We start from the raw sequence: 12900 nt of genomic DNA on the forward strand, positions 1-12900 counted from the left end.
GCTCTAGAATGAAGAGTCACAAGACTGTGGATAAGTCATTTCAGCTCTGGATTCCAGTTCCCTCAGCTGTAAAGTAAGGGATTTGGATCAGAGAACTTGTAAGCCTCTTACGCCTTTAAAATTCCATGCGTCAACTAGATGGAGGTGGAGGGACTGTACAACTTGGATGGGGTGAGGGGGTGGGGGTACTGAGGCTCGGAGCTGGGGAACAGAGCTGCAGAGCTGGCAGCAGGCACTGCGGGCCAGGGACCTTGAAACCCTGTCCCCCTAGAACAGAGTTCCCTTTCTGAGTTTATGATTAACCTCTCTCTCCAAAACTTTATTCCCTTTCTTGTCCCCTCTGACCTCAAGCCTGTGCTAGCTGAATGCCAATCAACCAGAGTCAGGTGACTAAGATCACTGTTGCCTATGACATCCTTAATGCACTAAAATCGCTGCTGTAGAGATCATCATTAACGTACAAACTCAGGCTGTTTCTCCAGGGCAAGATGAGCCTACAGAGCCCCAAGCCATGGACCACCTGGCCAGAGAACTGTAAATCAGAGACTTCCTGACCCTCAAAACTACAAATAAAGAAATGTCACAAGATGATGATTAAGCTCGGCGTCTTTGTTCTTTTCCTTTAAAAACACCCCAACTCACAGACCAGGTTGGAGTGGACCTGACACTTGTTCCCCACTCCCTTGCTTGGCACCCTGAAATAAACCCCTACTCTGCTGCAAATACTGGCTGTCAGAGTTTGGCTTTCTGCACCTGAGCCTGAGCTCGGTAACAAAGTCGTCGAAGAGAAAATTGGAGGAGTTTGTGGGTCAAGCTGTGGAGGGTACTGGACATCTGGCTAATGTGTTAGATTTCATCTGTAGACAGTGGGAGGCTCTAGTAACTTTTATTTCACTCTGAATGTCAATGTTATAAATTTCATACCAGACTTCTGAGGACAGAGAAAGCAAACATGTATGTGAGTGATTCTCTCAAATTATAAAAGATATAAAAATGATACTTTCATTATTTCCCACTGATTATGAAAATAATGCATGGTCAATGTAAAAACACCCAAACATTATTCAGTAGAAAGAATGACATGTTTATGATAAACTCCCAAACAAAAGAAATCATCGATATTTGTTGTCTTATTATTGATTTTTGCAGAAAGTTTTTAGGCAGTAATATGACATGATTAAAGTAGTATTTTAGGGAGATCACAGCATGTGGGGTGATTAAAGGGAAAGGAACTGAAGTCAGGGAGACTCCCAGGGGCTCGCAGCTGTTTACCAAATACATGACTACCTTCTATGTTAGGTCATAATGTTCCAGTCTGAGGGTAACAGGGGACTGCTTTAGGGGGCAACAAAAACTAAAGAGGGATGGATGAATTCAAGAGACACTTTAAAGGAAGAAGTATTAGGTTCAATGACTGACTGGGTCATGATTGGGGCAAAGCAGAAAGAGGGGTAAAAGGTTTAAGTTAATTAAGTAAGGAGGCCATTGGACTGATGGGGCTCTCACGCCGTGGGTGCCCTATGTAAACAAACCAGGATCTAAGCCTGTGAATGCCTCACGGTTATGAAATCAAAATGCTAAGGACAACCAATCAGATACAGTCACCTAGGCTTTAAGCTATGGTCAATCTATGATTTCCTTTCTTTGCTTCCATCTTTTCTCTATAAAGTCTCTCCTTCACCTCTTGTCTGAGGGGACTGTCCAACCACTTCCAGTTTGGCACTGCCAATTCCAATCGATTTCTGCTCAAATAGACTCAAATTTTTTAACATGCTTCAGTTTACCTTTTGAGATTTTGAGATTTCAAGCATGGTCTTTGGGAGACTGTAAGGTTTTTGAGAAAGCAGGAGAAAGGAGAAGCCCGTGAACAGGTCAAGGTTTTGGTCTTAGATATGAAGAATTATATCTTTTCTGTAAAAGAAAAGGATAAGCATGAGATGGGTGCAAGCAAGGTAGATATGTAAACGTGGCAGAGAAATTTAAAGAAACTCCTATCTGATGACATCTGTTTTCTTTACAAAGTAGAAAGGGAGATTATCTACTGAGAGTGAGGAAGGAGAAACCAGAATCTCCCCATAAGATAGCATTTTCTTGAATCCCTTCCCTCATTAGAAAGAATCACAAATATTCTGGTACCCATCAAGACTGGAACTAAACATCCGAAGAACTGAAGTTGTTCTATACCCGATAATTACCCATAGTGATAGGACTTGGGAAGAATGGATCTAACCAACAACCAAGACACAGACTGTTGTCTGTGACACAGGGCTCCAGGTGGAAGGATCCTGGTCCAGGTATCCTATGCCACGAGCACGTTCACACCCTAAGAAGTTTCACCATTGGCAGTACCAAATACATTATGCTGTACAAGGGACAAACTGGTCTCCTTAGTAGAAAAGTACGAACTAGAAGCATGCTCTCTTTAAAAACAAACAAAAATCACTCATTTAACCCTCTCTGTTCCTACTGAAAGTGCAAAGAATTGAGGTCTTCAAAGACATGCAACATGACCAGCTTTCTTGGGCACCAAACTCAAGCAAGAGGAAAGAGCAGAAGTGTAGCTACAGCTTTGTACTGAATGGGAAAGGCACACCCTTGAGGCAAAATAATTCCATTTGCTGCTCACTTCTCCTTTTCTTACTCCACCCAGCACCTCAGTACTCATTTCAGGCTCTACCTTGGTACCCAGTGCTGCCGCCAGCAGCTGGCGTCCAGTGAGTTACAACTCTCCCCTATGTCACTGACAAGTAAGCATCATACAGGACTACACACATCACATGAGTATCAAGTTGCTGCCTTTGAGGTTGTACAATAATAAGATACAATCATTGGGTCCACTGCATAAAGGGTATCCAGGACCTCTCTGTACTTTCTGTGACTCTACCTCAAATAAAAAGTTCTTTTAAAAATTAATCTTCCTACAGATTCACAGACATAGAAAGCAAACTTATTGTTACCAAAGGGGAAAATGGGGGGGATCAATTAGGAGTTCATGATTAACAGATACACACTACTATATATAAAATAGATAAACAACAAGGACCTACTATAGAGCACAGGGAAATATATTCAATATTTTGTAAAAGCCTATAATGGAAAAGAACTTGAAAAAATGGATATATATGTATACATAACTGAATCACTGTGCTGACACCTGAAAAAAACACAGCATCGTAAATCAACTATACTTCAATTTAAAAAAAGAGATGCAAGTCTAAAAAAAAAATTAAAATCATAGAACTAAAAAAAAAAACAATTAATCTTATGGCTCATAATACCAAGATTATACAGTCTGCTAGGTGACAGCAAGCTAATCCTTAATAAATACACTAATGGATATTACATAGTTCCCTACCAGGCAACGCATATGCTGTAACATGAGTCTCCTAGGCTCAAACCCTCAATTCAAAGTCCTGGCTGTTGTGTTCAGAATCTGAGACACTTTGAAAACAATGCAATGTATGAGGGAGTGACACGTGTGGCACCCGAAAATCATGTGACAGAGGTGGACATCCTCCCCACCAATGCATCCAGACAGCCCTGTTGACATCTATGTTCAACCAAAAAAGTGACTGTCTTAAAACAGCAATTGCAGCACATATTAAATAATTTAATGTTATAGAGCTGAAAAGTATCAGGAAATCTAGCTTCTAGCCCTGACCCTACCCTAACACCACCTGAGCCCAACCAAGTCACTAAGATTCTTCCTCCGTCAAAGGAGGAGATGGGTCTGGGTTACCTCTAAGATCCTCTCCAGCACCAAAACCCTGCGAGATGTGCTGACAGACTTCTCAGACTCCCCATTTCACTGATGATCAGGACACGCTAAAATCCGATCCCAAAGTTTTCTCACTGAAGAGAGGGGTCAGTAAGGGACATGTGAAAGGAAGGGCATCCCTAGGGTAGCTTCTGGAGAGAAAGAACAAGACAAGGAACTCCTGACATAAATTAGCTTGGAGCCAGAATTTAATTAAATGTGCACCCCCAGGGACTGACAATTAGCAGATCAAACGACCTAATAAAGTCACAGGAATGATACGGCACAAAACATGTGCATGCATCTTGAATCTCACAAGAGACCAGGATATTCAGTTCTTGACTGAAATCTTTTTTAATCTTCAAAATCAGAAAGTCCAGAATATTAATCCAAAAGGCCTGTTTCCTACTGGCTCACAGGTGCACCAAGTACACAACTATATATTGCACATATTCTCAAAATGAAAATATATGAACATATCTCTACTAAGTTGTAGTCTCATATAGAAGACTGGGGCTATAGGTCAGAGAGCATCACAAAGGATAATGACCAGTAGCAACAGTCTAGGAGAAACCGTTCAATCACTCCGTTCACTCATTCTTTCATCCCACAAGCATAAATGAGTTCCTACAACAGGACAGAATAAATGTGGAAATTAATCACACAGAACTCTTGTCTTATGGATGCAACCCAAGTGCCCATCAACAGATGACTGGCTTAAGAAGATGTGATATGTGTGTGTGTGTGTGTGTGTGTGTGTGTGTGTGTGTGTGTATGTATATATATATGTATATATATATATAATGGAATACTACTTAGCTGTAAAAAAGAACGAAATTTTGCCATTTTCAGTAACGTGGATGGACCTAGAGAATATTATGCTTAGTGAACTAGGCCAGAGAAAGATAAATACTGTGATATAACTCGTATGTGGAATCTAAAAAATAATACAAATGAATCTATATACAAAACAGAAATACACTCACAGACATAGAAAACAAACTTATGGTTACCAAAGGGGAAAGGTGGAGGGGGGAGGGATAAATTAGGAGTATGGGATTAACAGACACAAACTACTATACACAAAATAGACAAGCAACAAGGATTTACCGTATATCACAGGAAATTTTACCCAATATCTTGTAATAACCTATAATGGAATATAATCTGAGAAAAAGACAAATCACTATGCTGCACACCTGAAATTAACACAATATTATAAATCAACTCTACTTCAATTAAAAAAAAAAGAACTTGAGTCTTCAAGGAACTCACAGTCTAATAAGTAAGGCAGTCATATTCTGTAAAGCTACACTGATCACGGTTTGGAAAGATGAAACAAATTCTGGAAATTGATGGTGGTGATGTTTGTACAACCATGTGAATGGACTTGATGCTACTGAACTACACACTTAAAAATGGCTAAGACGGTAAATTTCATGTATACCTTACCACACCAAAAAAGGAGAAAGAAAAGGCTACACGGACCAGTAAGTGCTGTAGAGGTGCTGGGTAGAAGGACCTAGGGAAGAAGGGAGAATGAAGTGCTAGCCTCCACCAGTTGACATGCTCTAAAAAACCAAAATTCTAAAACTAACTCCTCCTTCCTTTTTTCACTGCACATGCAAGCAAGAACTTAAGGTCTTTCCCCCAAAAAGCAGCCTTCTTTCAAGCAGAGGCTAGCAAAAGGATTTTGGAAGCCACATCCACATTCCAGAGAGGATACACTGTTTGCTGACCTGTCACAGGTGGGTCCATGCTCTGTTCAGCTGTCATCACCAGCCAGGGGATCACCAGATGCCACTTGTGGAGCGTTCCAAGCTCAAGAGCTGTCCAAACGAATGTGTGCTCTTTTGCAAAGGACAATGGCTTCAGAAAAACCCTGACAGCAGAAGCAAACTGACCAGGGAACAGCTAAGCAGAAAGATAAGGAGAGGCAGAAAGGCTATAAAAGGCCACACAGCACCCCTCTACCTGACGTTCCACAACAACTAGCTCAGGAGAAAGGAGGTATTGTTACAAACAAAGGAACAATTCAGTGCAGACTGCCTCTGAACTACACAACAATTTTACACCCACAAACTAGCACACAGGGCTTCAAAAAAGTGATCTCGGGCCTCGGGGCTATCGCGCTTTCTACCTTCTATTTCTTGTCTGCCAGCCCAACACTGGCCTAAGATCAAAACAAGGGCTGAGAAACTGCAGTCAGATGCAGCCAGAAGAGACTAAGAGGTCGTCTGGTTCAGGGGTTCCTACGCAGGCTGTGTATCCAAATCTCCAGAAAAGCTGTTGTAAAAAATTAAGACCGTGACCCCAAATCTGCTTTAGGAAGTCTAGGCTGCCAGGGGGCCGTGCGGAGCTACTCACCTAGAGGGGTCAAGTAAGTAGCTCCGTCTCACCACCAGGGAGTTCCAAGAACAAATCGGGGGCGTGCCTTTTCCACTACCCACCACCGCCTCTCACTGGAAGAGACAGAACCCGAAGATGCCTAGCTGTGGGCACACAGCAGCACTTCTCAAAACGTGGTCCTGAAAACAAATAGGATCTCCTAGAGCGCTAATGTAACATGCAAACTCCTAGGTCGCTGCCTGCGAAACTGACTTGCCGTCTGGGGGCGGGGCTCTGGGCTGCACAACTTGAACGAGAGCCGCCGTCGGCGGGTTCCCAGGCACACGGGTGCTTAGGAAGCACGGCTAAGTTCCAGCAGCGGGAGCTGTACCAGCCACTCTGGGAGGAAAGACACGCTGTCTGCTCCCAAGGAAGGAAGGTGCAGGGCTGCGATATCCAGAAGCAGGGCTCTCTCAGTGCTCTTCCTTCGGGTCCTCAGAGGAATGTGACACCCATGCTTGAGTCGCCCAGAGACCTGAAACTCTGGGCCAGCCGAGGCTGCCCAAGGGAGAAGGCAGTGCGGTAAGGTCCCTCCTGCCTCCTGGGAGCGTGGTGCTCAGACACCAGCGCCAGCCTCTCTTTTAAAGAACCTCTAAAACTGCCTTCTAGTAACCTGGAATACAATTTATAACCAAAGATGCCAGAAACTTTGCGACTAAATCCAGAATCTACATACAACAGAAGATGCGTCAGCCTTAAAAAGGAAGGAAATTCTGACGCGTGCTATAACCTGGATGAGCCTTGAAGACATTAAACTAAGTGGAATAAAGTCACAAAAAGACATACACTCTATGAGTCCACTTATGTGAGGTACTTAGAGTAGTCAAAATCATGGAGACAGAAAGTAGAACGATGGGTGCCGGGGACATGAGGGCAGGGCTGGGAGGAGGGAAATGGGCAGTTATTGTTTCATAGGTACAGAGTTTCAGTTTTGCAAGATGAAAAGAGTTCTGGAGACGGATGGTGCACAACATTGTTGCAAAACATTGTGAATGTATTTAATACCACTGAACTGTACACTTAAAAATAGTTAAGACAGTACATCTCCTGTTATGTATATTTTACCACAATTTTTAAAATAGGGAGAAAAAAAAAAAACATTTGCAACTATTTGGGAGAACCAAGGACACCAGTCAAGAGATAAGGCAACTAGAGAAATACTACAAAAAACAAAAATACAAGCGATGCCTGACTTTTAAAACAAATCATCTTCCCAAGGTGTATTTGTAAGATGATTATCAACTTAGAGCACATTTCCCCACTTGACCTATAATGTACATGAGGTAAAACACGTGTCTGTGGAGGGGTATTATGGCTAAAATAAACCCCTTCCCTCTGCGAGGAGGGTCTGGTGCTCCAGGAACTTAAGGGAGAACTGATGGGAAAGGGCCTGGAGACGTGGAAGGGACCAAAGCGTGGGAGAGCCGGCAGGGACGGTGATTGTTCCCAAAGCAGCAAAGAACAAGTCCCATCCGATGCAATCATATAGATTAAGTATATGTATAAATAGCACACAAAAAAAGTCAGCGTTCTTACTAAACTTTACTAACTTTAAGAGGGCTTAAAAATAATAATCATCAAGACTTGCTTTAGGGCTTCCCTGGTGGCGCAGTGGTTGAGAATCTGCCTGCCAATGCAGGGGACACGGGTTCGAGCCCTGGTCTGGGAAGATCCCACATGCCGCGGAGCAACTAGGCCCGTGAGCCACAACTACTGAGCCTGCGCGTCTGGAGCCTGTGCTCCGCAACAAGAGAGGACGCGATAGTGAGAGGCCCGCGCACCGCGATGAGGAGTGGCCCCCACTTGCCGCAGCTAGAGAAAGCCCTCGCACAGCAACGAAGACCCAACACAGCCAAAAATAAATTAATTAATTAATTTTTTTTTTTTAAAAAAGACTTACTTTATAATGATGCCACTCTGATTATCTTCATGTCACTACAAATCAAAGCTCTGGTAAGTCCTGTATACATTGCCCTCAGTAGTAACACTAAAATCAGGCCATATTTTTTCTAGAGACAAAATGGGATTTCAAAACAGTCTCCTGAAAATAATTATTTTCCCCTCCTTAAAATTTATACTAAGAATGGTCACTGCCTTGGGAAAATAAAAATATGGTCTATAATGGTGGATTGTTTAAATAATAAATATATTTCCTCCATAATAATTATTCACAGCTAAATGGAAAAGAGTTCAATAATAAGCAACATAGAGTCCTTGAATGCTGTATTGGAGTCAAGGAAAGAAACCAGAGACCAAGGCTGGATCCAGTTTGCCTCTCATAACATTTCTTTGACTGTACTGACCTCTGGTGGCCATTGGAGGAGTTTTTTTTTTTTTTTTAAATAATGGGGCTTACTTTCCCTTAGTTGTGTGCCTTAACATTGTATCACCTGGGGGGGGAATCCTTTCACAATGTATATGTATATTAAATCATCACATTGTACACTTTAAATATCTTACAATTTTATTTGTCAATTATATCTCAACAAAGCTGGAAGGAAAAAACATGATATCACCACTAATAAGTTCCTGATCAATATGCCTGTCTTCAAAAAGATAAAGATGTTTATAGAATGTGGAAAAGGGGACATTATATTTAGTTCAAGACCAATGACTATGATATAGCTTTCACGCATTCATTGAACAAGTACTGACTTCTACCTTGTGCGAAGGACCGTGCTAAGTCTCCAAGACACAGGGGAACAAGGCTCTGCCTACAGAGCTCATACAGACTCTGCGTATCAGGTCCTGCCAATTAAGTGACAGGATTGGACCAAGAGAAGCACAGCGTGCTACGCAAACGTCCAGAGGCTCTAGGCCATCAAAGATAATGCCTGAGGACAAAAGCAAGGAGCTAGAAAAACAGCAGAAAAACAGCGTCCCAGGCAGAGGAAGCAGCCCGCGGGGAAGGCTCTGGGACAGGACAGACTGGCGAGTTTAAGAAACTTAAGGAGTAATACATCTAAAGCATAGAGTTCAAGGGTAAGGGTGGCCCTTAACGAGGCCAAAGAGGTGGGCAAGGACCAGATTCGGTGAATGTTTTTTAATTTTTTAAGCACTTGAATTTCCTTAAGAGCATTTACCTTCTTTTTCCTATTAAAGCAATAGGACAGGTCAAGTCCACAAACTACTACCTGAGAAATCCGGTAATTCTTTCACCCTACAGTCTCACACCTCCCAGCCTTTCTCCACTATTCTAGTCTCCTCTCTCCCCTGGTACATACTCTGTGTGCCACTCACTGAACAAAGGAATCCCTCAGAGGCTGCTACCCGCAAGGCTGAGACCGGGTCACTGTGCAGAGGTGGCCTCGGAATGGACCAGCGATGGACATCGGACCCAGTGACCCATCCACAGGCTGCCCGCCACCCATGCAGAGGCTTGCTTGTAGTACTCTGAGGAGATGGTTATTAGGCTGAGCCAGTGCGCTCAGTCCAGATCTGGACCAGAGGACATCCTAGAGGTCGGAGAGAAGCGAGGGGAACGGGGCCGACCACAAGCACAGAGGAAGCCGCTGGCCCCAAAGCACAGGCGCTCATGTTGACAACAGACCATCTTTATCCCCAGGGGGCCTGAGTGAGACTTGCTCCTTGGAGGCACCTGACGGGCCTCACTGACTGAGCGCCTCACAAGTCCTCTGCTGTTGCACTACTTCGTGTTCTTCTGTCACCCTTGTGTCACTTAACTTTGTCATATTAGTCATCTCCCCACAGTAGTCTTTGATGACAGAGATCAGGTGTTAGGCTTCCTGGTATCACATCACAGCACTATAAGCCCTCAACACATATTTGATGGAGGATGGTAGATAGATGGATGAATGGATAGATGGATGGATGGACAAACAGCTGATTCGTGGGGAAATGATAATGAAACCAAAACGTGGGAACAGAGAATAAAGTCCTAACTCCTTAAAACTCACAACATGCGTCCTAATCTGCAGCTCCCAGCATCCTCAACATGTGTCAGTCCCTCCGTTCTCCCCAGTCCCCAGACCCCGGGGCTCTCCTCCACCTTCCCTGCCTCGACACAGACCCTCCTCTCTCCTACGTCTCACAAACACCTACTCTGTCCTCCTTTTCTACAAGCTCCAATGTCTGGTCCACCCAGCGTTCATCACCCCCCGCTCTCAGCGTCCGTAACTCCTTGCACGCTTTCTCATTTCCTCTGTGGCACAAACTCTCCATGAGCCCAGCGCGCTCCTTATCTTCATGCAGACGCTCAAAAAACATGTGCTAAGGGGATCTAGCTCTGCTTTTAAAATGTGGCCCCCGAAAATGCTAACTAAAGGAAAATTTTTTCATTTTTAATTTATTAGGTACTTGGTACTTTTATCTCACCTCAGGCCACCTGCTAATGAATGACTATTCCTTCTAATAAAGTGGCTCTCGAAGGAGGAGGGAGAGGGCATTTTTCGAAGGGGACATTTGGTGACATCTGGAGACTTCTCTGGTTGTCACGACTTGGAGGGAGGGGACGGCTACAACTGGCATTTAGTGAGTAAAGGTCAGAGATGTTGCTAAACGTCCCACAGTGCACAGGACATCCCCGCAACAAACAATTTTTTACCGTAATGTCAAAAGTGAGAAGCCCTGTTCTAATAGAATTTTTAAAGCTCTTATTTGTGAATTTATATACATTTTAATAAATTCCAAAGAAAAAAGTTAGAAAATATTCAGTGAATCTTCAAACACCACAGAGTGATGCACCAGAGAAAACCCGAGGCGGAGACACGGAGGGCGTTCTAGTGCCCCTGCCCTGTTAGATCTCAGAGCCATGGGAGTTGGCAGCAAATACGGGAGTAAGCGGGGGAGCTGGGCAGAAAGAAGCATTGGGGAGCAGAAGATTGCGGTAGCTGTTAAGGTCATTAGAGTTTTGTTTTTGTTTTTGCTTTTGTTTTTAACATCTTTATTGGAGTATAATTGCTTTACAATGCTGTGCTGGTTTCTACCGTACAACAAAGTGAATCAGCTATACATATACCTATATCCCCATATCCCCTCCCTCTTGCATCTCCCTCCCACCCTCCCTATCCCACCCCTCTAGGTGGTCACAAAGCACAGAGCTGATCTCCCTGTGCTATGTGGCTGCTTCCCACTAGCTGTTTTACATTTGGTAGTGTATATATCTCCATGCCACTCTCTCACTTCATCCCAGCTTACCCTTCCCCCTCCCTGTGTCCTCAAGTCCATTCTCTACGTCTGTGTCTTTATTCCTGTCCTGCCCCTAGGTTCGTCAGAACCTTTTTTTTTTTTTAGATTCCATATATATGTGTTAGCATACAGTATTTGTTTTTCTCTTTCTGACTTACTTCACTCTGTATGACAGACTCTAACTCCATCCACCTCACTACAAATAACTCAATTTCCTTCCTTTTTATGGCTGAGTAATATTCCATTGTATATATGTGCCGCATCTTCTTTATCCATTCATCTGTCGATGGACACTTAGGTTGCTTCCATGTCCTGGCTATTGTAAATAGTGCTGCAATGAACATTGGGGTACATGTATCTTTTTGAATTATGGTTTTCTCAGGGTATATGCCCAGCATTGGGATTGCTGGGTCATATGGTAGTTCTATTTTTAGTTTTTCAAGGAACTTCCATACTGTTCTCCATAGTGGCTGTATCAATTTACATTTCCACCAAGAGTGCAAGAGGGTTCTCTTTTCTCCACACCCTCTCCATCATTTATTGTTTGTAGATTTTTTGATCATGGCCATTCTGACCAGTGTGAGGTGGTACCTCATTGTAGTTTTGATTTGCGTTTCTCTAATGACTAGTGATGTTGAGCATCCTTTCATGTGTTTGTTGGCTGCATGAGCTGCTTGTATATTTGGGAGATGAATCCTCTGTCCGTTGATTCGTTTGCAAATATTTTCTCCCATTCTGAGGGTTGTCTTTTCATCTTGTTTATGGTTTCCTTTGCTGTGCAAAAGCTTTTAAGTTTCATTAGGTCCCACTTGTTTATTTTTGTCTTTATTTCCATTACTCTAGGACGTGGGTCAAAAAGGATCTTGCTGTAATTTATGTCATAGAGTGTTCTGCCTATGTTTTCCTCTAAGAGTTTTATAGTATCTGGCCTTATGAAATTAGAACACTCCCTAACACCATATACAAAAATAAACTCAAAATGGATTAAAAACCTAAAGGTCACTAGAGTTTTTAAAACAAAGATAAAGTAGGTTAGACCAATCTCTCATCAGAAGTCATTACTCTGAGACATAAGATTTGCCAAATAATAGCTATGTATTCATTACTTAGTTTTAAAATACTCAATGTGTGCAATAACTAAATACAGTAAATATTTAATCAGCTTTATACTAAAATGTGAAATGTCTTAACCTTCAAACATTACATTATGTAAAAAGACAACAATGATTAAAACTCTAATATGTTATAACACAGGCTAACCCATTGGTAACAATAGTAAATTAAAAATAAAACCACTTAAATTATCTAGATACTCAGATTAATGTTTTTCTCTTCACTAAATAAATGACTTCAGAGATATTTTCCCCACCGGACCTATTTAAAACATTTTAACATTCCCCCCCAAAATGTATTTATACTCACATTCACTTGAACTTGGATGGACCAGTCACCAAGTATTGGATGGGAAGATAATTGGAAAGTTTTGGAAACGACTCCAAGATCACTTTGTTCTGACAACCACTGTTGGATCAAATTTGACTTGGGATCCTACAATGAAAACCATATGCATGTTAACGATATAAAGACCCCCATGTGACGTGGATCCG

The 12900-nt window shown here is 42.6% G+C and overlaps 1 protein-coding gene across 4 annotated transcripts in view; it reads right to left on the reverse strand.

The window, feature by feature from the left end:
• CD109 (CD109 molecule) overlaps positions 1-12900 on the reverse strand; it is a 134849-nt gene that overhangs the window by 87802 nt on the left and 34147 nt on the right. For all 4 annotated transcript variants that reach the window (XM_059941790.1, XM_059941789.1, XM_059941792.1 and 1 more), the window contains one exon: positions 12716-12841. In XM_059941790.1, coding sequence (XP_059797773.1) covers positions 12716-12841 — 126 coding nt within the window. The remainder of the gene's footprint in view (positions 1-12715; positions 12842-12900) is intronic.

The sequence above is a fragment of the Balaenoptera ricei genome, chromosome 12 (genome assembly GCF_028023285.1).
Source record: "Balaenoptera ricei isolate mBalRic1 chromosome 12, mBalRic1.hap2, whole genome shotgun sequence".
Taxonomy (NCBI): Eukaryota; Metazoa; Chordata; class Mammalia; order Artiodactyla; family Balaenopteridae; genus Balaenoptera; species Balaenoptera ricei.